The sequence below is a fragment of the Onychostoma macrolepis genome, chromosome 06 (genome assembly GCF_012432095.1).
Source record: "Onychostoma macrolepis isolate SWU-2019 chromosome 06, ASM1243209v1, whole genome shotgun sequence".
Lineage (NCBI taxonomy): Eukaryota > Metazoa > Chordata > Actinopteri > Cypriniformes > Cyprinidae > Onychostoma > Onychostoma macrolepis.
In genome coordinates this window covers 2,179,500-2,204,372 of record NC_081160.1, presented here as the reverse complement: position 1 = coordinate 2,204,372, position 24,873 = coordinate 2,179,500, and the positions used below count along the sequence as shown (strand labels likewise).

General features: G+C 37.7%; 1 protein-coding gene across 1 annotated transcript; it reads left to right on the top strand.

The window, feature by feature from the left end:
* The first annotated feature begins 1,139 nt into the window (after window positions 1-1,139).
* Window positions 1,140-24,377, top strand: txnrd3 (thioredoxin reductase 3). Its single transcript, XM_058779302.1, has 16 exons — window positions 1,140-1,456; window positions 4,140-4,200; window positions 5,649-5,758; window positions 8,863-8,970; window positions 9,564-9,636; window positions 9,724-9,843; window positions 10,388-10,530; window positions 10,735-10,850; window positions 18,226-18,451; window positions 18,605-18,697; window positions 19,768-19,844; window positions 21,488-21,644; window positions 21,767-21,874; window positions 21,977-22,072; window positions 22,810-22,944; window positions 23,039-24,377. Exons 1-16 carry the CDS (start codon window positions 1,340-1,342, stop codon window positions 23,099-23,101), a joined length of 1,803 nt encoding a protein of 600 aa, XP_058635285.1. The 5' UTR covers window positions 1,140-1,339; the 3' UTR covers window positions 23,102-24,377.
* The last annotated feature ends 496 nt before the right edge of the window (window positions 24,378-24,873 follow it).

Here is a 24,873-nt window from a genome sequence, read left to right as displayed (position 1 = left end):
GTGGAAGACACACACTCTGCAATATGATTATTGCTCTTTTTAATGGTTATTGGTTTGCAGAAATGTTTTAATCTCCTGGATGCCTGACGTCATGCAATGACAGGAATATGTAATGAGTGATGAGTGATGCTGTATTTCATATAAAAAATTAAATAAGTTAAATAAGTAAATTAATTTTATATAAAATTATGAAGTAAAATAAGTTCTTTAAAACTTTTTTCTTTTGGATCTATCAATGTTGTAGAATATAATAATAATAATAATAATAATAATTCATTACATTTATATAGCGCTTTTCTAGGCACTCAAATATTCAAGTGAACTGTAAAAGTGAAGTGACTAAAAAGTTATTAAAAACATTTTTAGTTTTTATATATATATATATATATATATATATATACACACACACACACACAAATACAAAATAGTAATATTTAAGAACAAATTGGTGTTTCATAACTTTTGACTGCTGAAGTATATTTAAAAAAATGATGTCAAAAAGTAGAAATATGAAATATGGATCACGACCGCCATCTAGTGGAAGGTTGACGTTCTACACTGGAACTACAGCGTAAAAGTATTAATAACTTAATAACAATTACACAAACTGCTAGAGTTGAACAACGTGTATGTTGAATTTGTTTTAGTTTTAGCTGGTTAACTGGAAAAATTATGAGAATCCATTGCAAATTGTAAATTGTCCATTGTAAATGAGTTATCTCCGCGCAGGCCGCGTTGGTCGGTTTGAGCCACAAAGTGGCGCACGTGTCCATATCAAACTCACTGAGGTGTCTACAAATATTGCCTGATGAGTTAACTACGTATTATTATTATTATTAATAATAATAATAATAATAATATCAAGAAGTATAATAAATCATAATCTTGTGCTTAATAATGATCTCCATAAATTATCAATGTATTTATTCAGAGTTAAAAGTCTACTGAGATTCACGGTACATTAAAATCGGTTTTCTTTAAAGAGCTTAAGTTTATTTTTTTATTTTATATTATGTTTATTTTACATTATACGTAACTAACAGCTATGACAGACAACACGTGGGTCACAGTAAGAGAAGACTTGGGTTGATTTTCAGTCAGGCGCGCGCGGGTCAGACTCGCTGGGTCTTATGTAAGAGCGCGCGCGGCGGAGCGTCATTCAGCGGCGGCCGCGAGATGAGGACGCAATAATGACAGGAGTGATTTTAGTCTTATTTAACGTGTTAGCTAACGTCGCATCATGAGTTTATGTTAAGATAACGTTTGATTTCAGTCACAATCATCGACTCAGGAAGCGGAAGAGCGCGGAATATCGATCCGTGATCGGTTATTGATCATCATGCCGCCCATCGAGAACGACGCGGGTCGCGAGCAGATCCGATCGAAGATCAAAGAGCTGATCGATGCTAATCAAGTGATGGTGTTCAGCAAGAGCGCCTGTCCCTTCTGCGTCAAGGTGAGTGAAATACGGCCTCAGAAACAGTTCGTATCTCCTCAAACACACACCGAGAGAGAGTTCTGTCTTCAGAAAGAAGAAGGTTTGTGAAAGATGATGGAAGTCTGGAGTCTGTAGCAGGTGTGATAACGTTACTGTGTGTAATAGTTACCATTAGGCAGTCAGTTAAGTTGTTTTAAACCACTTTATTTTAAAATAACTTTTGATTATTTGTTTGGTTTTTGTATACATTTTAATAAACAATTCCTTTATGTTGTTTGTTTGATCTTTTTTTTTTTTGTAGTTTTGCTATCTTGTAAAGTGCTTTGAGTTTTATAGGCACTTCTTGAATTTATAAAGGCACTCTACAAGTTGTTATTGTTCACAATTTAATTTAATTTAATTTTTTTTACTAATCAACTTTTAACAAAAGCAAAAATAAAGCAATAAGTTCTACAATTATTTATTTTAAAAATAAAAACTAAGTTGTCAAGTTCATGTATTAATGATTTTAGGCTTCAAGGGGTTTATGTATAGTGTGAAATATGGAGAACAGTTTTAATTCAAACTGACTTACCTAAAGCAGATCACAAAATGAACAAAGTCTAGTCGTGTGAGCTATAATAGAGAAACCTTCAAGAAATTGTGTTCTTAAAGGGTTCAATTTATGCTGTAATCGAGCACTGTCTATGTAGATTAGTGTTAAAACCCCTATGATCTTCAACCCCCCCCCCCATACGAAATGCTGAGTCCCTGACCTATCTGACTTCATCCTAAAAAAATCTTTCTTTAATCTTTCCCTGTTTAGCTTGTACTTATTTGAACAATGCTTTAAAGTTGGTATTATGATCTCTTCCTCTGTCTGTTTCCCTCTTTAAGATGAATCGCTTGATATATTCACCAATTGTAAGTCGCTTTGGATAAAAGCGTCTGCTAAATGAATAACTGTAAATGTTAAACGCAGCATAAGTAATAAAGTAGGCAGAAATGAACTTCACAATTAAATATGAAATACTGACTCCTATGATAAAACAATTGTTAGTATAAACAATGTGATCCTGGTCTATCATGCATTTGTAGACTTTAGTGAGTCTTTCTTCAGAGAAGCAAGTGTGTGTTAGAGTCATATGTTGGAGTGCAATAATGGCAGTAAACGGTACAAACCTGATTTTATAAATACCCTTAAAGTTAATGAAGATTGTTTATAATTGGTGTTTTCACAGATGTTATGTTTTAGACTTTGGTATTAAGCTTAAACTGTAGTGATTGTGAACATTATGACTGTTTCTGTTCAGGTAGATGTGCTGGTTTGGTTTTTAGGTCATGACTGATGATGTGATCTGCCACTCAGATTAAACTAGTGATGGAAATTAAACCAGCAGGTTGTGAATTATTAGAATACAAAGTAGCTGTAGTTAACACCGTCAGGGTTCCTACACATTTTCCATTTCAAAATTCCATACTTTTCCAGACTCAAATTTCCAAACCTCTCGGTAAATTTTCAGACCATATTTAACACAAATAGTTCATAGAGCATTGTTTTCAGCTTTATATTTGGTATATAGTATAGTCATCTGTAATTTTTTTATTTATTTTTTTCATAGATTTTCTCGAAGTGACAACATACAGAGTCCCTAATATAAAAAAATAATAATAATTAAAAAATTCAGATGTGCATGGGAATGTTTTGCGTTCTTGTGCATTACAATTTTTAGTTTTATATAACCTATTTCCTTTGTGTATTACTCCCATCTTACTATGAATAAAAAGATAGCATGCATGCACATGAATTAACAGAGATCTACCTGCTCAATTTTAATATCAAGCCCTAATGTCCAATTTAACTCCTCTGTGGTGGTGGAGAAATTATGACATGAAATGGGCTGATTGCATAACATTTGCCAAGTTCAAGGGTCTATAAAAAAGACTGGTGCTGTAAAAAAAGTGTTTAAGATTTGGCTTTTATTGGGGCAGTATGCCATATTTCAAGGCTTTAGGTCTCTTTAATGCATAGTCTGTGGCAGGCAAGAAACCACACCACGAAATAGGCTGTTGGCACAACAGGTGGCTCAGTGTGCATTGTCCTATATGCTAAATTTAATGGTTTCTTGTGCGCGCACAAAAGTCTTTTTTTTTTTTTTTTTGCAAGTTATGTAATGCGGTGCTAAGAATATTGAAGACACCCAAACTGCTTCTAACCTGCATTTTGCATAATCATTATCATATTTGGCGATCACTCACTAAATCACTGAACAGCTGCCATGAAACCTCACTTGTACGATAAATTTATTTTCATTAAATTCTGAATTTTCTGTTAAAAAAAATCTAAACCATGGCAAAAGTCTAGAAACACACATTTTTTCCATACTCTGCTTTCTTTTTTCCATACTTTTCCAAACCCCGTAGGAACCCTGACCGTTCTTTCCACAGCTGGAGTGATTTTACTCATTTGTAGTTTTGTGAATGAGTCATGGCTCTTGACTGGTTTTGACCACCTCATGCTCAATCAGCTTGAAGTTTGATGTCTGTTGCTCAAGTACTTCACCCATCACTTGAGTATTTATGCAGTTCCTTTAATGCACCTTAGTGATGCCATGTGTTTGAAAAGTTTTGATGGATATTTTTCTGCTCAAGTACTACTAGGCTATCTCTTTGAAATGTGAGTCTTGTTGAAACACTGACGTGTGGTTTTCTGTAATTCCAGGTGAAGGAACTCTTTAAAGAGCTGAATGTCAAGTGTAACGCCATCGAGCTGGACCTGATGGGTAAGTGCACACTAACTTTTTATCATTTTGCATATCAAATGACTTTTATAGAAATTCCTTTTTAGACTGAAATAAGATACATGGGGGAAGTGCCAGTTACTACTTTTTTTTTTTTTTTTTTTTTTTTTCTTCAACTTCAACTAATGGAAATAATAGCAGATTAATGTCTGTTAATATTGTCTGAAACGGTGCATGTTAAACACTTCATTTAATTTTTAGGTGAAATAAGGTCTTAACTATTTCTAAAGTTTTTATCATATGTTAATGTAAAAAAATCTTGTGTAATAACTTGTTTGCTGGTTTTTATTGTATTTGTTCTACTTGTATTTTTATTTTTTAATTGTTTTTGCCATGAAAATAGCCTAAAATGCTGACATGGCATTAAATAAAAATATACTACTACTATCTTTCATTTCTGTTTTAAATTACTCGAGATTAAAATAAACTCAAGTACAGTTTTCACCATCAAAATAGTTAGAGAAGCTGGTGTGGTATTAAACAATTTATCTTTATATTTTTAACTTGAAGTGTTTTTCTTTTTTCTAAAAGTAAAATTTTAGCGTTTTAAAGGGAAAAACCGAAGTGTTTCGCAATGTGAAAAAAGCACTTTCTCTAGTGGTCTCAGGCTTTGCACTCTATTGTGTTTTAATTTGTTCATCAGGACAGTTTATCTTCAACAAGTGGGCCAAATTATAAAACTGGTGAGGTTATTTGAGTCTAAATATTTTGTCAGTGATGGTTGCTATCTACAGAAACCAGTTCTTAGATTACTGTATACTCTCTGTTGACTACATAAGGACACAAACAAATGTTTACTGCATTTGTTTTGCTGAACATGCAATTGCGTAACATGCATTTTTACATGAAGTTCTTCCTGATATGCAAGATTACAGATTAGGAATGTTATTTGCATGTTTCCACTTCAGCTAATGTTATGTAATGTTCATGTTTAAGGTTATTGAACTTTTACCCCTTCATTGACAGTTGAGTTGAGCTGAAGTGCTCTTGCATGTGTTCTCTGGACATCGTGCTGAATCTCTTAAGTTAATATTTAAGTGTTGGCCGTGACGGACGATCTGCTGAGTCACTCCAGCTCCAGCGTTACTAATGTCTAAAAATCATCTTCCTCTTCTTGCTCTCATTCACTCATCCGTACCCTCCTCCATGTCTCATTCACATCTCATGCACCCTTTATCTCTCTGTCCATGCGCAGCTGTTCATCTCATGTTCGTAGCATGACCCTGATAATGGATTCTCTGGTGATCGGCTCTAAACCTGATTAGCTGCTGTGTTTTTTTTCCTCTGTGTTTGGAGCCAAACATCGCTTCCAGAAGCAGGCGAGCAGTGCCAGATCCGAACCTGATTCGATTATTGGAGAGCTGCCCATGTGGTGTAGATGTGAAACATGAGCGTTGAGATCCTGACTGATCATGTCTGATGTGTTTCAGATGATGGAACCAACTACCAGGACTTACTGCATGAGATGACGGGGCAGAAAACCGTCCCCAACGTCTTCATCAACAAGAAACACATCGGAGGCTGTGACAACACCATGAAGGTACTGATATTTCTGACTGATCTCTGCATGCGTAAGACAATGATTCTAGCGGAGTCTCACTGGCCAGACTTTGGCATGAACATGATAAATCCCAGCAATTATAAAAACACTCAAAGACCACCAGAGAAAATAGTTGGTTGTAGACTTTGGCGCAGAATTTCCCTCTTTTGTTAATTATTAGCAGACATAAATGTTTCAGTTCTCACTCTTCATTCATATTTTTCATAGATTTGATGGTGTGAACCTCTCTAACTTTAGTTTGTTTCTAAATGTACTTAAAATTTTCTGTAAAGCTGTTTTGCAATGATTTGTTTTGTGAAAAGCACTACAAATAAACTTGAATTGAACTTTATAGAATGTAGCATAACGACGTGACCTATTACATTTGCTAAAGTATAATTTCATACATGCTGTTCCAACACCGTTCACTAAAAACCAGTGGTTTTCCATTTCGAAGCATTTCTTGCTGCTTCACTGTAAAGGAGAGCTGATGGTCATGAGCTGAGTGAACTTTCTGCTGCAAAAGCCTCACCCGCACACACCCTTTCATTTATTTGAAGATTTTTTTTTAAGAATAATTATAGGTCGTTAAAAGGTAAAGAAAGTGTTGCTGACTGTCCCACATGTCTGCTAGAACGTATTCCGTCCTATTTAATTTAGGGAATTGCTGTCATCACTGATTCAGGGCAGGGCTTTCGTTTTCATTTTAAATGCATCAGTTTCACTCTTTGAAATATTACATGTCAGCATTTGATTTTTATTTCTGTGAACTTATAAACTGCAAATGTAATTCTAGAATCCTAGGGATTTGTGAGTTGTGACTGGGAGTTGCCATAGACCTCCTGATTCGATATTAGAACAATATCAAGCTGCAATGTCTAGGGTGATGATTTCAGTTTAACTACTTCATACATACATTTTTAATAAGTGTTTAAAATATAAATAATGTGATGCTTTATATAAATATATTTTTTCAGCCGTTATATCAAGTAATGTTTGCTGTTGTTCTCGATAGGCATCTAACTGTCTGGATATCTTGACCTTAGAAATTTTTTAATTGGCAGACACATTTCCAAAAATGATTAAAAGGAACTTCTCACGGTATTTTAGCATGTAGGTAGCACCAATGATGAGTCCAGATGCTCCAAATGCATTAAACCTTGCCATTCTGTGACAAAGATGCACATAAGCCATTTTGTGCCACTTTGTATTTAGAGCTTTTTTTTTTCTCTCTTCTACTTAATTGTAAACTAATTCACCTGTTCATTTGAGTTTTTGGTTTCTATATATGAAATGTACAGAAAGTATTCAGACCCCCTTAAATTTTTCACTCTTTGTTATATTGCAGCCATTTGCTAAAATCATTTAAGTTCATTTTTTCCCCTCATTAATACACACAGCACCCCATATTGACAGAAAAACACAGAATTGTTGACATTTTTGCAAATTTATTAAAGAAAAACTGAAATATCACATGGTCCTAAGTATTCAGACCCTTTGCTCAGTATTTAGTAGAAGCACCCTTTTGATCTAATACAGCCATGAGTCTTTTTGGGAAAGATGCAACAAGTTTTTCACACCTGGATTTGGGGATCCTCTGCCATTCCTCCTTGCAGATCCTCTCCAGTTCTGTCAGGTTGGATGGTAAACGTTGGTGGACAGCCATTTTTAGGTCTCTCCAGAGATGCTCAATTGGGTTTAAGTCAGGGCTCTGGCTGGGCCATTCAAGAACAGTCACGGAGTTGTTGTGAAGCCACTCCGTCGTTATTTTAGCTGTGTGCTTAGGGTCATTGTCTTGTTGGAAGGTAAACCTTCGCCCAGTCTGAGGTCCTGAGCACTCTGGAGAAGGTTTTGTCCAGGATATCCCTGTACTTGGCCGCATTCATCTTTCCCTCGATTGCAACCAGTCGTCCTGTCCCTGCAGCTGAAAAACACCCCACAGCATGATGCTGCCACCACCATGCTTCACTGTTGGGACTGTATTGGACAGGTGATGAGCAGTGCCTGGTTTTCTCCACACATACCGCTTAGAATTAAGCCCAAAAAGTTCTATCTTGGTCTCATCAGACCAGAGAATCATATTCAGGTGTTTTTTAGCAAACTCCATGTGGGCTTTCATGTGTCTTGCACTGAGGAGAGGCTTCCGTCGGGCCACTCTGCCATAAAGCCCCGACTGGTGGAGGGCTGCAGTGATGGTTGACTTTCTACAACTTTCTCCCATCTCCCGACTGCATCTCTGGAGCTCAGCCACAGTGATCTTTGGGTTCTTCTTTACCTCTCTCACCAAGGCTCTTCTCCCGATAGCTCAGTTTGGCGGACGGCCAGCTCTAGGAAGGGTTCTGGTCGTCCCAAACGTCTTCCATTTAAGGATTATGGAGGCCACTGTGCTCTTAGGAACCTTAAGTGCAGCAGAAATTTTTTTGTAACCGTGGCCAGATCTGTGCCTTGCCACAATTCTGTCTCTGAGCTCTTCAGGCAGTTCCTTTGACCTCATGATTCTCATTTGCTCTGACATGCACTGTGAGCTGTAAGGTCTTATATAGACAGGTGTGTGGCTTTTCTAATCAAGTCCAATCAGTATAATCAAACACAGCTGGACTCAAATGAAGGTGTAGAACCATCTCAAGGATGATCAGAAGAAATGGACAGCACCTGAGTTAAATATATGAGTGTCACAGCAAAGGGTCTGAATACTTAGGACCATGTGATATTTCAGTTTTTCTTTTTTAATAAATCTGCAAAAATGTCAACAATTCTGTGTTTTTCTGTCAATATGGGGTGCTGTGTACATTGAGGGAAAAAAATGAACTTAAATGATTTTAGCAAATGGCTGCAATATAACAAAGAGTGAAAAATTTAAGGGGGTCTGAATACTTTCCGTACCCACTGTATGTTCATCAGTGCCTGTTTGTGTCTCATGAATGCATCAGTCTGTAGATCTGTCAGTTGTCTATAAAAGCTCTTTCACAACTGAGTGTACAGCAGCTCTGTGGGAAAGATGTTTGGTAGTCGAGCTGAATAATGCTCAAGCACCTCTTCACCGTGCCTCTTATCAGCATCGTTTTATGCTCCTGCTAATGATTGGTTTGTTGTCGTGGTAACAGGCACACAAAGATGGCGTCCTGCAGAAGCTGTTGGGTGAAGGCAGTGAGGCGTATGAGTACGATCTCATCGTCATTGGCGGTGGTTCTGGCGGTCTGGCCTGCTCAAAGGTGAGTTAAATTACACAGATCCTTCACTTGTGGTGTTTAAATACTGTATGTGTGTGTGCAGGGTGAATCGAGACACTCTTATTTTTTTTTGGGTCTTGGTGTTAGCTTCTGACATGCAAGAAGTAAAATATAGTTCTTGCATATATCCAAATAAAATCTATTATTCAAGGCACAGTTTTACACCAACAGTTATTTTCTGTATGCTATACCTAGTATTAAGCCACAGTATTAATTTATTTTTTTTTTTTACAAATGTGTATTTTATACTCCATTTTCTCTATTTATACTCTATTTTTTTTAAGTCCATTTGTTTGAATTTATTTTCATTTAACATTCATTTACAAGTTTTATGTACCAAACAAAATGGGTTTTATGGGTATTTCAGTTTTGAATTGATTCATTGAGATTAACATTTTAAATTGATCAACAGAAATGATTTAAATAACACACTTTTTAGGAAACTAAATGTCAAATTAAAAAGTTAAGGTGCACAGTATAGCTTAATTGTGTTGCCAGCAAAGTCATCAGAGACCTAATTACTTATGATATAACCATTTATCTGATTTTAACGCCACCTCTTCCTGCCCAAACAGGAAGCTGCTGCGTTGGGGAAGAAGGTTATGGTTCTGGATTATGTTGTTCCCACACCGAAGGGCACAACCTGGGGTAAGAGAACCAGAATCAAAAGCATGCAGGTTTAATCAAATATGACTTGTAATATGGTGATGATGATGATAAGATGTCTCTTTCCAGGTCTGGGTGGCACATGTGTGAACGTAGGCTGTATTCCCAAGAAACTGATGCATCAAACGGCCCTGTTGGGTACAGCCATGGAGGACGCACGCAAGTTCGGCTGGGAATTCTCTGATCAGGGTGAGTCATATGTTCAACACGGCCAGAAATATGAAGCTGTACATGGTATACGTGATAAACTGTCTCTATGATATGGTTTGCAGACAAGAATTACATCACATGATTTAATGCATTCCAGATAGAAGTTCTTCATGCGGTACAGATTAAGGCCGTATGTGTAAAGGCTTGAAGTTGTGATGCAATTTTGTGATTTCTAATCTGAAGACGTGTTTCAGATTGATTTCCTCTTTCTTTTGAAAGTGTTTTGGACTTTCGGTATATTTTTATTAATTCTGTGATTGCAACCTTGTGAATATATTTCTTGAAATGGTTAAAAACTTAAAGACTGTTACGAGAGTCCTCATTTATATCCGTAATTGAAAGAATTGTTAATGTGAGATTTCAATACCGGAAATCTTACTTGTACACAGGACAAGTGATCATTGCAACATTCAGTGTATTGCAAAGTTTTGCTTCCCTTTAATGATCTTAATGTGATTTTTCTTTTTTTGTCCGTCTCCTGTTTTAATTGACATTCTCATCAAATATTGGGTTTTTATTAAAGTGACTCACAACTGGGAGACAATGAGGACCGCGGTGAATAACTACATCGGTTCACTGAACTGGGGCTACAGAGTTTCCCTACGAGACAAAAACGTCAATTACGTCAACGCCTACGCTGAGTTTGTGGAGCCGCACAAGATCAAGGCAAGTGTGTTCTGACACAACAAGCCAAATGTACTGTAGTTGAAGCCCAACATGCCTTAATGTCACAAGGCCTTGCTTTGGAATAGGAGAGCTGCTGTTTTCTTGCAGTATGAAGTGTTAAAAGTTGCATTTTGCATTCAGTAACAATCACGATCTGCCAAAACCTGCCCTCGTCTCACCTTTTTGTTTACTCTTCCCCAACAGGCCACAAACAAGCGTGGTAAAGAGATGTTCTACACTGCAGCTAAGTTTGTCCTAGCGACAGGAGAGAGGCCTCGTTATCTGGGCATCCCAGGAGACAAAGAGTACTGCATCACCAGGTGAGAAGACTCTGAGTTCACCACAGTAAACTCCCTCTGGAGAGCCGCTTAATCGCAGCTGGACCTCAGGGGGTCATTACTGATTTATTTACAGGATTTATTGCTTTAAAGCTGATTCATTCTCAGTCACGAAGGGAAGGAAAGCTTTCACTGCATGACGTGTCAGATAAGAGGAGGATTTCCTTCTATAGCTCTGATATGAACGGCATAAATGTGGAAAATGGTCATGTGGTTACTTATTTTTAAATAACATGTCCCTTTGCTCCTTTGGGCAGAGTATGACATGAGCCTTGTTCAGACTGTCAGTCAGAATCCGATTATTTGTGTATCTAAATTGGAATCCGATCTAAATGATTGACTGTCCACTGTATTTGTGTCCCATGATGCTCTATCGTTTTACTGCGTATCTGCATTGGCTTCCATTTCCAATATTGTCTTACAACGTGACCACATGTTGACATCGTGCTGGCTTATGTGTTATGAGGAAGTAGGGCTGGGCGATATGAGCAAAGGAAATATTCATATCTATGTATTTTTTTTGGCTGATGTGCGGCATACGGTATATATCTCGTATTTTGTATTTGGATTAAACGAATAAAGTGAATGTAAGCATGTAGGCATATATTATGTGCAAAAAGGGTTAAAATCACATTACATTCTAACATTGCAATCTAAAAACAAAAATAATGCTTTTAAAGCAGAAGTTAAATTTACTAAACTAAAATTTAAAATAATAAAACACAGACTAAGTAAAAAGGTTATTTTGATTACCCCATTACACTTTACAGTTAGTGCTATGATACAAATACACTTACTTGTAAGTTTAAAACTCTACATATGTCACATTTATTTTCTAACTAATACTTCAGCAAAATTTATATTTTAGTCAGTTATTGCGCTCCTGTTTCATTGTGCTCCGTCTGTTTGGTGCGCATGCACGCGGCGCTCGTTCTAAATGGTCTGTGAAGTTTAGCGGAGAATCGCAAAGCAAAAGCTCACGCACTTCTGACTGCAAAATGGAAATATTTCCATGGCTTTCTAACATTTACAGATGGAGAATATACCTGTGCAAGTTATTTGTTAAAGTGCATATTGCAGGTAAAAAAAATTCCAAATGAATATATAAACTTGTATGAAAATACCATATGAACCATTAATGCAGGATTTGAAAATGTTTTACAAGACGTGAGTGCACAAATTTAGAAGAAAAAGTGACGCTTTCCTTGACGGCTCTCAAAAACAGCTTTTTTTTTTTTTTCCAACATCGCGTCATATTACGTCACATAAGGGAGTCGTGTGCCGCGCTCTGCTGGTATTCAGTGGAGCGGGCGCGAGTCAGTGTGTTTTCGAGAGTTATTTTTATTTCAATTTATCATTGTCATGGTAAATTGTGTTTGTGGAGGTAACACTAACTCCAGCCTGTCAGGACATCGAGTCCACAGGTTTCCTAACAAGAAATAGGACGGTATCTTCCGGGCCTCGGTGCGTTTGTGCAGCTGAAGAGACGGGACTTCACTGATGCATCTGCTTCGAGAAACGCGGTGGTGTGTAGCTTAACGATCACTTTACACCGGAGGATTATCATCCCGGCGATATGAGTTCCACACGGGATTTATAAGCAAGAGCCTAGTGAGACTCGGTGCACACAGCAGCTTCATCGGGTCCCGGTCCGCCTGTGTTCGGCCGCCGGCGGGAGACATGATGCTCACGGATCCGTCAGAGATGCTGCTCCACGGAAATGTCAACTGTGCACCGTAAGTCTTGTTTTTTAACATTTGCTAACTACCAAATCAGTGAACATAATTATTTAAATAATGAGACACAACGAGATGTGTATAACTTGTTGAAAATCACCGCAGCTAACGTTACCTTGTAAGCATTAGCAAAATATTTTTAAAAACCGTGTAAAAATGTTAACGTATGAGAAGGCATAACTGGTAGGTTAAACTCAGTTTGCTAATATTATAACCATCAAGTCTAGTTACAGCTTAGTGTCATTGTTTGTACAACTAATTGGTAATTTTTTGTCATGTGGCGTGTTTATAAGGCTTTAGAAGATGGGAGTGTGAAGATCTGAAGCAGTGGAGGCCAGATGTTATTACACCTCTGCTGGACCGCAGCTTCACTCCTGATGGAGATGCAGATGTGATGGAGGCCGAGTGGAGAAGCATGGTCAGCAGTGAATGTGATCTTAACGTCCCAGACAGCAACATAGTGTTGGCCCAGATCCGGCCCACATCTGGCCCGCGTGAAATCCATGCAGGCCAGATGTGGGCCGGATCTGGGCCAACACTGCTTGCTGTCTGGGTTGCTTCTCTCAGCATATGCATCAGGCCTCATGGAGTCTCTGAGAGAAGAATACTGCAGGTCACCTCAGGCTCCACGAGAACACAGCACTGTCTTGTCTTCCACTACACCCGCTCCTCTCTCCAGATCCCTCCAGAGGATCAACAAGATCAGGCTGATGGCGTGTATCTAGCACAGCATTCACCATTTAACACACGTTAACAACGTGTGATACCCAGACTGAAAGACTGTTAAATGTGTCAGATGGTATATTCTTTTGGTAGTATATGTTTGGTACATCTACACACATACACATATATATATATATATATATATATATATGTTGAAACGTTGTGTTTTGAGTTAGGTATTATCAGTGCTATGAAATATTTGTTAGAATTTAGTGCTGCATAAATAAAACCGAACTGAATTAACCATAAATGCAGATCTGCTTGATATATATATATGAGATGTAAACTTCATAAACAAGTTTTTATACAGTAAAACAATTTGTGATTGTGATTCTTTTTTTGTGACCAAAATGGGGCCATTCAAAATCTTTATAGATTCCTCCTTCCTTTATAAAGTCTTGCACAGAACACCACAGGCCCAGCGGACAACTTGCCTGTATGCTGTCTATATTTGTTATACCAATAGGATCAAGAAGTGTTATTTACTGGTAGTCGTGACCTAAATATAGGCAACCTGTAATTGAGAAACAAAATTATTTTTTAAAAAGTTTAAATATTCAAATCTTTAACTTACTATGTATTTATACATACAAATATTCAGCTCAGACTAATAATTGATCTCTGCCCTAAACATACATGTGTCTGCTGGCCTGGAGAGGTCCATGCTCCTCTCTGAAGTGCATATATAGGCTATCTGTAGCACATACGGGTTCAGACAGCAAGCCTCAAAGCCTGGGTGCAGACTCAGACACTGCACATCAAGTGTGGGGGTCACGTTCTGCACTAAGACCCGGTGTGTAACGCATCTAACTCCCTGCAGCACTGACTTTACTCAGCTGTGACCATGGCCTTGCATTTACCACAAGCTACACTTAACGTTAGTGTCGGATATTAACGAGTGTGACGCCTGATCAACGCTTATTAGTTTCTGTTACTAGTAAGTATAAATACTCATAGATGACCAATACTAGCTTTGCTATTGCCTGATTAATACATATCGTTAGTTAAGTATGGCGTCAAATCTATGCCATTAATAACCGAGCGCACCACTTATGCTGGCGCGCGCGGTAAATCACTTCCGCGAGAGGAAAACAGATCTACACGCGAGGAAACGGCAGCACGCGAGCTAATTTCAAACACTCGCGCGCGCGTCACTTGTCCTCTGCGCGCAATACAAGCCCTCGCGCGCGTGATCATCCCCCACATTCTCGCGCTCGATCTTCTCTCACCCGCTCGCGCGAACACTTCTATTTTGTCAGTCGTGGGCGGGCTTGCTGTTTTAATTGTTATCTCTAACGCCATTGGTTACTTCCTTTTCCGAAGTCAGCTGTGATTGGACGCCTATGAAAGGTCTATCTGTCTATCAACAGACCAGATGCAAGTTGTCATTTATTTTTTTATTTTATTTTTATAAATATAAGTAGGGTAAAGTGCAGAACCCTTTTACAATGAAAGAATATATTACCATCAACCCCTAAAATTTGACATAGTAATACAAAATATATTAAAAAGTTTATACAGCAACTCTTGCTTATTTATATGAACAAATAATTTATTCATCCAAAGGTCCTTTAAACCAATTTGGGATTTACAGTCATGTACATTTACAATTTACATTTATGCATTTAGCAGACGCTTTAAAAGCAACTTACAGTGCATTCAGGTTATACGTTATTGTAAATGTTTTTTTATCAGTATGTGTGTGTTCCCTGGGAATTGAACCCATGGCCTTCTGCGCTACTAACACAATGCTCTACCACTGAGCCACAGGAACGCTTATTATTTTTTACAATTATTTAATGGACACTTCTCACATTTTTGAGGTTGTATATAAATATGGTTGGGTAAGCATATAGTGGTGAACTACAATTAATTCAGCATATAGCAACAAGTTGACTATTAGCTTTATATTATTTTATTTTCATTTTGCAAAGTTAATATAGCCCAAGCTTTATGTTGTATGAAAATTTCAAATATAACCTTTTTGGTAGATTTACCATGCTAAAAACCGTGGAAACGTGTCATTAAAATCTATAAAAAAGGGTTTATGCAGATTGAGGCTGATGTATGGGAGGAGAGCCTCAGTAGGATTCGATCTTGCTCTATTAGTTCTAGGCATCAGTTAATTCAATGTAAGGTGATGCATAGACTGCACTATTCAAAATCTAAATTGCACAGAATTTTTCCTACTATCTCTCCTATTTGTGACAGGTGTAAATCTGCAGAAGGCTCTCTGACCCATCTCTTTTGGACATGTCCAAAACTATACGATTTCTGGTGTGACATATTTAAATGGTTCTCGGATATGTATGGTTGTGTTTTTACACCTGATCCAGAAATTGCATTATTTGGTTATTCTATTTCTCTGTTAGATCATAATGTGTCTGTACAAAGTACAATCATTTACGGAATGATTATTGCGGGGCTTGCTGTTTTAATTGTTATCTCTAATGCCATTGGTTACTTCCCCTTTTCCGGAAGTAAGCTGTGATTGGACGCCTGTGAAAAGGCGATCCATAATTCACATGTGACCTGAGACATGGCTTCATCAACAGACCAGATGCAAGTTGTCATTTATTTTTTTTATAAATATAACATGGCTGTTTTAATGAAAATGAATTGCATGCACTGTCAGTAGAATACATCATTATAATAAAAGTTTATTAACATAAATTAACATAAATTCTTTCGTTTACTAGTGATTACAATCTTGTGATGTTACAAAGATAAAACAGGACCATAAACCCTTTTTTTTATAAGTATTTTTATTAGTTTTATATTGCACAAACAACAACAATAAAAGAACAAAATACATGAAATAATAATGATTAAAAAATAAATCAATAAATAAAAAAATTAAAAAAAAACAGACTTTGAGAACAACAATCAGGGCATACAAACAGTTTCAATGGAAAAATGACTAGGCACTCAATAGGGGGCAGACAAGATACTAAGCATTACGTTGCTGGTCAGAGTCAGCATTACATTGGTCCAAATGATCTAGAAATGCTTGCCATATACTGTAAAACTTATTAAGATTACCAATAACTCCATACCGGACTCTTTCCATATGCAATATTCCAGTAAGATAGTTCAACCAGGTCTTAAACTGAGGAACAGTGTCCGATTTCCACAGCCTCAGAATGACACTCTTAGCAATAATCATTCTGTAAATGATTGTACTTTGTACATTATTATATTATTATTATATATATTATTATTATTATTAATGGACCCGGCCGAACGCCATAGTATTGCGCGCAGAGGACAAGTGACGCGCGCGCGAGTGTTTGAAATTAGCTCGCGTGCTCCCGTTTCCTCGCGTGTAGATCTGTTTTCCTCTCGCGGAAGTGATTTACCGCGCGCGCCAGCATAAATGGTGCGCTCGGTTATTAATGGCATAGATTTGACGCCATAGTTAAGGTGTGTGTATATCTGTAAGATGACTGGTCTCTCACCAAGACACCTGTCCTGTTCTCCTCACACATCCACTCAATCTGTCTCCTCTGACCGTTGTTCTGTCTAATCCTGACCTGTCCCTGCTCTCTTGGCTGCATAGCAGGCTCATAATTTTATCTGTGGTCCGTCATACGAGTGTAAATAAACATTTAAAATTTCCTCAGCGTCCGAACTGTCATTGCGATCCATTGCTTTCCTATGGTTAACATGCACCGCTCTCCCTTTTGATGCGTCACTTCCGGTTTTGGCGGTTTTTGAGATGCGGAAGTAAAATTCTCTCACAAAAACGACTCCAGAAGCCTTAATAGCGTATTTTAAAGTTTATTTTAAAGAAAATCTAGTTCCTACATTATTTTTCTATACATCGACTCACTGGAGTCTCTAACCTGGAATATGCCCTTTAAGGAAAACGGCACGTCTCTGTCCGCGGCACACGCAGCCTCTTTAAAGCTGCTTTAAACTGAAACCATAAACTATAGGCTACTATAACCTTTTTTTTTTTTTTTAATAAAGCCCTTCATATAAAGCCTGATGCATGTAGAACAAATTGCATTATGCACTTTCTCTGCAGCAGTTCAGTCTGTGTCCTCCCTAGATATTTTTTCAGATGCGCTCGTATCAAACTACTTATATCGATATGAACGGTATTGCTTCATACCGTATCGCTTATAAAGAATATATCGATATATATCGTACAAACTCGATATACCTCCCAGCCCTATGAGGAAGCGGCAGAAACGTTGGAAAGCTTGAATGCATGGCTTTTTTTCTGTGCTGACGTCTCAACTCAGAGGTGTGCAGCCCAGTCATTTTCCCCTCGACTTGCACTTCACAACAACACAGCCTTGTTTCTGCAAAGACAGTGTTTTCTACAAACAGCGTCTGACGTGTTTAGTTTGTACATGACGTGAGAAACTGACACGGGTAAATAAGCTGTTCAAAATCCGATCTGAGCGGTAAGACTGAAACTGATTTCCAGAAATATATTTTGAATAGGGTTTTATAGTAAAAATCAGATTTCATGTGGTCTTTTTTTATTATTATTTTTCCTGTTCTTGCTTGCTAAATATGATCGGATTCCATTCAGATATGCACAAAAATTGTGTCTGAACAAGGCCATAGTAATGTTCAATTTCAAATAGTTTGTTCCTACGTAACACGCCTTTAAACTGAATGCAAGTTTGTTCTGTTATGACTCAAGTCTGAGGTTTTTTTTTGTTTGTTTTTTTGTTTTTTTGCTGGTTCATTCATCTTTTATCTGATAAGGAAGTGAGTGGCAGGTGTTTGGCAAGACTCAAGCCACTGCGGTTTTCTGTATATTGACTTTTCTCTTTGGGAGCATTTTATGAGGTTGAACTGAATGTGTCTGAACTTTTGTCTACACTTGAGGAAACGTGATCCGTCTGTGTGTCCTCACTGGATTTGTTTGTTATTCGCAGTGATGACCTGTTCTCATTGCCCTACTGTCCCGGGAAGACTCTTGTCATCGGCGCATCGTATGTGGCTCTGGAGTGCGGAGGTTTTCTAGCCAGTTTGGGGCTGGATGTGACCATCATGGTTCGCTCCATTCTGCTGCGAGGATTCGATCAGGACATGGCCAACCGTGCAGGAGATTACATGGAGACACACAGGGTCAAATTCCTCAGGAAGTTTGTTCCTACAAAGGTTGGTGCATGTGTGCTGTTAAACATTACTGAAATCTGAAATGATGCTTTATCTATCGCAGCTGCGGTTATGAAATGTTCTTTAGAAGTATTATGATCATGGCCTCTTTACTCGCATTACATTGGTGATAACGATCTTTCTTTTCTTCTACAGATCGAGCAGCTTGAAGCTGGAACTCCAGGCCGAATTAAAGTGACGGCCAAATCAACTGATAGTGATGAAATCATTGAAGGAGAATACAATACTGTGAGTATCATGCCTGTGTGGCCAAAAAGTGGAATTCCTTTTAGATATCGTTGAAGTACATCAGGTTTTATCTTGTCTGCTATCTCTGCCTAAGTTTCAAAACTGGTGAACTGTCAACCGTAACCCTACGTAGGCATCTCCTAAGGCATGTTTTCAGGTGAACTTAAACGTCATAGTTGACCTGATTTGGAACAATACATATTGAAAACAACTCTGTACAAATATAGGCCTTCAAGGATAACACGGGAGACTAAAGACTCATGAAAATACATAGCATGCACAAATATTGGGAAAAAAATGTATGCATACACACCCTGTTCAAAAGTTTGGGATGGGTAAGATTAATGTTTTTAAGTGTCTTTTCTCCTCACCAAGGCTGCATTTTATTTAAAAATGCAGTAAAAACGTTAATATTGTGAGTTATTTTAAACTACTGTTTTCTATGCAAATATATTGTGAAATGTAATTTATTCAAAGCTGTATTTTCAGCATTACGCCAGTCTTCAGTGTCACATGATCCTTCAGAAATCATTCTAATGTTCTTATTTGCTGCTCAAACACTTCTGATGATTATCAATGTTGAAAACAGTTTTGCTGCAAAGAATCCTGGGGTTCAAAGGAGTAGCATTTACTTGAAATAGAAATCCTTTGTGACATCATAAATGTCTTTAACTGTCAATTATGAACAATTTAATGTGTATTTTATTAAGTCATTTTTAATTTTTCCAAGTTAAGTTTGTTTTAAAAGCTTGAGCTGCAGCTGTGGTTGCTCTGATAGGACACCAGCTGCTTAAGTCAGTGTGAAATGTGAGCGCTTGGACAAAGATACGGAGGGTTTAAAAGTTTAAATTGTTCAGTATAAACCTTCACTGGAGTTGTACAGTTAGACTACTGTGTAATGTGGATTAACTTCAGGTTTTGATGTAATTCCTGTGGGTGTTTGATTCATGTAAACAATGCTTTGCTCACTTTTGTTGTTGCTGTTTCTTTTGTAACTGCGGGAGGTGTTTCTGTAGTAATCAGCAGGGTCACATTACTTTAACTTTTCTAATGTTTGCTGTGTCTCTCAGGTGTTGATCGCAGTGGGTCGTGACGCCTGTACAGGAAAGATCGGTCTGGACAAGGCTGGAGTTGTAGTCAATGCCAAGTATGTCTCTTCCATTTGAATAGTTTATTTTGGTCATCTGGTTTCACAGTCCCTCCTACATCCCATAACAAAGTCCTTGTTGTCATGGTAGCTCTAGAGAGGGCGGGGTCAGAGGCGGGTTATGGTGTATCACAGTGATTCAGCAGTTACTGACTCTGGGAACTGGGCAGCGTGTCCAGCGTCTGACCAGAGGGCACATGCACTGTGTTTATAGAGCACACCAGGTCAGGATCAATTCAGCTAAATGTTTCCATTCAGTAGTGTGGGATGATTAATATTAATTCACACATACACCGAAGTGAGAAGTGTGTGTGGTTTGAGATGGTCTGAGAGATTAGTGCAGCACAGCGGTTTAGATCTGTTCCCAAGCAGAATCATGTGATTCCATATGACCCACACGCATATGGGAGTGATACACAGCTCTTTTATGGTTCCTCTGTACGAGTGACTCGCTGAGCATTTATAGATTTATTATTTGGAATGCTGACTTAGTTGCTCATTTCAGTTTAGTAATGTACAAAATGCAGTATGTCATTGTCCATTACAGTATAACACTTCATAGATTGCTGAAGTTGATGTAATGTGGCTTTTATATGACAAAGCATTTTTTCATTGATGCTTTTCTGCAGCAATCTCATGAAGTTTTATCTGTGCTTTAGAAAAACTCGAGGCTTGACGGTGCATGTGTGTTGAAAAATGTAGGGGCACAATGACAAAGTACACTAGGTTTTTAAATGTTTGTTTCAAACTATATTAAATATTACATATCTTAAACACTTAGACGTGACAAACACGTTACTAAATCTTAAAATGGAGAAACATAAATGCTAACTGAGAAAATAATGCTATAAAAACGAATTAGTTATACTTTGCTATAATTAAAAAATTCTAAATAACACTGGCTTTTTTTTTACTAATACATTTTAAAATCAAAAGGTCAATCAAAAATCAAAGGGGCACAATGATACAGTACATTAGTATTTTTTTTGTTTGTGTAACTATATTTAATTATTTATAGGCCTACCTTAAACTGTATAAACCATACACCCATCACACATGGATGGATAGAACACAACATTTGTTAGCTTTTTGAAGTTAAAAACTATTTCTGTTTTTTCCATCACCAAATTTAAGGCCTCTTAAAGTGATAGTTAAGACATTTGTCAAATCCTGTTTAAGACTATTGATCTGAATTTTCATGAAACGAGTATCTTCATTTGTACACAAGCTCATGAATACATCTTACTGTATATTTTAGTTCATGCATATGTTTTAAGTTGCAAATGACTAAAATGCTGTTTTACAGTTGCAAGCATTTCACTCATTGACATGAATCCTCAAATTAACCTCAAAACAAATATTTTGATGCTTCGAGAGGAAAAAAATGGTAGATTATGATCCTGCTACTCGTAATGACACGTTTCGCAACCAAATAATACAACGTGAAAAGATATTTGAGAAGGGATTGCAAGTAAACTGATTCAGATCAAGCATCAGAACCAAGTGTGAAATGGACTTTTAATGGGAGTCCTTCATATTTCACTGATTGGTGTTGGTGTATGCACAGTCTTTACTTTGTCCTCAAGACTTGGACTTTGCTCTACCAATGCTAACATTGAGTCGTTTTCTGTTCCTCCGTCCAGGAACGGGAAGATCCCAGTGAACGATGAGGAGCAGACCAACGTTCCTCACATCTATGCCATTGGAGACATCCTGGAGGGGAAGTGGGAGCTCACGCCTGTGGCCATCAAGGCCGGGAAACTTCTGGCTCGCCGACTGTACGCTGGAGCAACTCTGAAGGTCTGATATGGTTATAACCATTCCTGTGTTTTTGTATTATAAGTGTTTGCTTAGTCTCTGTAAATAGCGGTTGGTTTTCTGTGATCTCACCGGTTCCGGTTTCTCTCTCGGTGGCGTTTCAGTGCGACTATTTGAACGTTCCCACCACTGTCTTCACTCCTATGGAATACGGCAGCTGTGGTTACCCAGAGGAGAAGGCCCTCGAGATCTACGGAAAGGAGAACATCGAGGTGTGTGTTTGCAAACAGACGTCAGACTGGAAATCTTAATAGCCTGTGCTGATAATGACCGTGGTTTTAATGAAGTGCTGGTGATTGTGTTTGTCTCTGCAGATCTATCACAGTCTGTTCTGGCCTCTGGAGTTCACCGTTCCCGGCCGAGACAACAACAAGTGCTACGCCAAGATCATCTGCAATAAACTTGACAACGTAAGAAATGCTTCACTGTCCCCATCCTATGTGAATGTGATTTTTGATTTGTTTACCAAAAAAAAAAAAACCTTTATGATTTGAAGTCATGGTTATACACTTAAACCTTTTTGTGAAGTGACTAAAATCCAGTTTATTCATTGACATTAGTTGACCTAGCAATGAACAGTGCTTCTACCAGTGTTGTTATTGTTAACTAAAGCTATTATTGTTTCAGTAATCTAAATAAATGGTTGAAAAACGTAATTGGGTTGAAGTACTGAAATTACTTGAATTTAGAAAAGCTAAATAGAAATATGTAAAAACCTAATAAAAATGAGTTATTGAAACTTAAAATGGAGAAATAAATCAAATTATCGAAAAATAGCACTGGCTTCTTAATTTCTAAATTAATCTTAATTTCAACATTTTTCTTATGAATTTTAAAATTAAGTTACATCTTTGCATCTTGACACTAAACAATAAACAATTGCATTTTTAAAACAACCTTGACATTCATGCATTTTATTTTATTAAGAAATTTGGTTGGCTTACATGATGCATATTTAGTAAATGCAGTAAAAATGCTGCCTTTATTTTGGCTTTAAATTGCATGTTCATATTACAGGCTCATTTCTAACGGCCAGCCGCTGATTTCCTTTTAGAAATGTGTTGTGTGAATGGTTTGCGTTTGATTCCATGCTATCATTACTGTAAGAGACACTTCAGGAGTATTAACTGCTGTCGTCTCTGTGCAGGAACGTGTGATTGGCTTCCACTATCTGGGTCCTAACGCCGGTGAGGTCACTCAGGGCTTCGGAGCCGCCATGAAATGTGGAATTATCAAAGATCAGCTGGACAACACCATCGGGATTCACCCTACCTGTGCTGAGGTGCGTTCCTGTGACCCTACTGCTTCATTATACATCACTGACATGTTCTTTAGTCTTTTGAGTATAACATGCTCTTCCCTTCATTTGTTTCCAGATATTCACCACCATGGAGGTCACCAAGCGCTCCGGCGGAGACATCACTCAGTCCGGCTGCTGAGGTTAAACCCTGCTCGTTTAACAGGCTGTCAAGACTAGTTTAAACTAGTTTATTCTAGTGATTTATCCCTCTCCTCTTGGCATAAACACACTCGAGTCTCTTTAATTAATCTCAGGTCATCAAAACTCAGTTAACATCATGATCCGCCCTGCTCTTAAAAGGCTTTTGTGTCTCACTGTTCACCCTTAAACCATGTGAAGGGTGTATTGTGGGCGGAGTCTGGGAGCAGCAATAAGACACGACAGCCCTTCAGAGGCGGGCTTCACTTGCCTAGAGACCAATGACCGGGAGAGGAGATGATGATTGACAGCCTGTTAGACAGCGGGGTTACTCTGCTTTAACCGATTGTCCGAGTCAGAAATGCGCCAGATGTGTCTGTGCTTTACACTTTTCTTTCTTACACCTTATAAACTCATGCTCGCACATTCGCGTCTGGTGCTCTGTGATGTTTTAACCCTTAACCCACGTTCAGTGGCGGGTTACGACTGATGTTTTCTACACTTGGACTTTAAATGGATAAACTTATGTTAACGAGAACACTGATCTGTGGCCTTCAGACTCACGAGGGCCGCATACTTTCTTTTCTTTTGGTTGTAGGAGTTAAATATTTTTCTATATTTAATAGTGGTTTGTCATCAGTTGCTCGGCAGAGCGTCGTCATTCCACGTCAGGATCATAGTAAGGCGGATTTCACTTCCCACGCTCATTTTCTGATTTAGCTGTTGAGTAACTGAGACGTGATCGAAGCGCAAACCAAATGCAGCATGTAGATGCTTCCTCAAAAGTATTTAAACCAACAGGCTTCACTGAGATCCGTGTGACCGCAAACTCATTTGTAGTTTGTGATGCCTGTCAGAGCACATAGAAATATCAATAAAGTGTGTATGTTCATATTTTTATAAATATATAACTGAATTGCATTACCTGTATCTGTACGGAGGTTTCATTCAAATATAAATGCACGTCTGTTTGTATTTGTTTGACTTTTGCTGTTTATTTGCTTTCTGGATTATTTTGTCCAGTGTCTCACATCATTCACTCCCTTTTACTTTCTAAGGATAGTTTAAGGATCAAAGTTCTTAGTTTTTACTGTCACTCAGCTGCTGGTGAATGTATGATATTTCCATAGTATCTGTTCAAATTCTATTCATGAACTTTAATAAAAGTATGTACACAACTTGAGTTTCTCACAGGTTTATTTGCACTAAGTTATCTTAAACGTGTATTAATCAGTGATATATAAGCCTTGAAACTTTAATAAACATTGTAAATTGTGTGCTGTTTTTTTTTTTTCTCAGTGTTTATACATTGTTTTATCATAGTTTAATGTTCAGTCAATATAATTAGAAGTTTATAACTATAACATTAATATCTTCTGCTGCTTGATAGGGAAACCCTATACTTTATTCATTTAAAGCAGGTTGGGGGAAAAAGAAAAAGAAAAGCTATTTAAAAGGAGCCCAATGCATATCTATTGACCAGAATATGATGTCCAGGGAATTTTTGCGTAGTATTTAATGTTGATTATTGCATTCCTGATGTTGCCATTAATCGGGAACATTTAAAAGCAGTTTGGAGAAGTTTTACCGAAATTAAAACACAAAATTAGGTAAAATTAAAATTTTGCCTAATACAGTTTAAATTGATCGGTCAATTAAGTCAGCTCAAAAAAAACAACTTCTCAATTTAATTTGAAAAGTCATTTTACTTATGGCTTTTGTAAGAGCCTCAGATTACAGTTTCCTTCTCAGTAAATTACACACTGCAGCTTT

What these genes read in the sequence shown, in the direction of transcription:
- txnrd3 (XM_058779302.1), top strand. Translation starts at nt 1,340, where the DNA reads ATGCCGCCCATCGAGAACGACGCGGGTCGCGAGCAGATCCGATCGAAG. An exon ending in GCTGTGACAACACCATGAAG is followed by an intron (nt 5,759 to 8,862) that starts GTACTGATATTT and finishes TCGTGGTAACAG; the next exon opens with GCACACAAAGATGGCGTCCT. An exon ending in GGAGTTGTAGTCAATGCCAA is followed by an intron (nt 19,845 to 21,487) that starts GTATGTCTCTTC and finishes TCCTCCGTCCAG; the next exon opens with GAACGGGAAGATCCCAGTGA.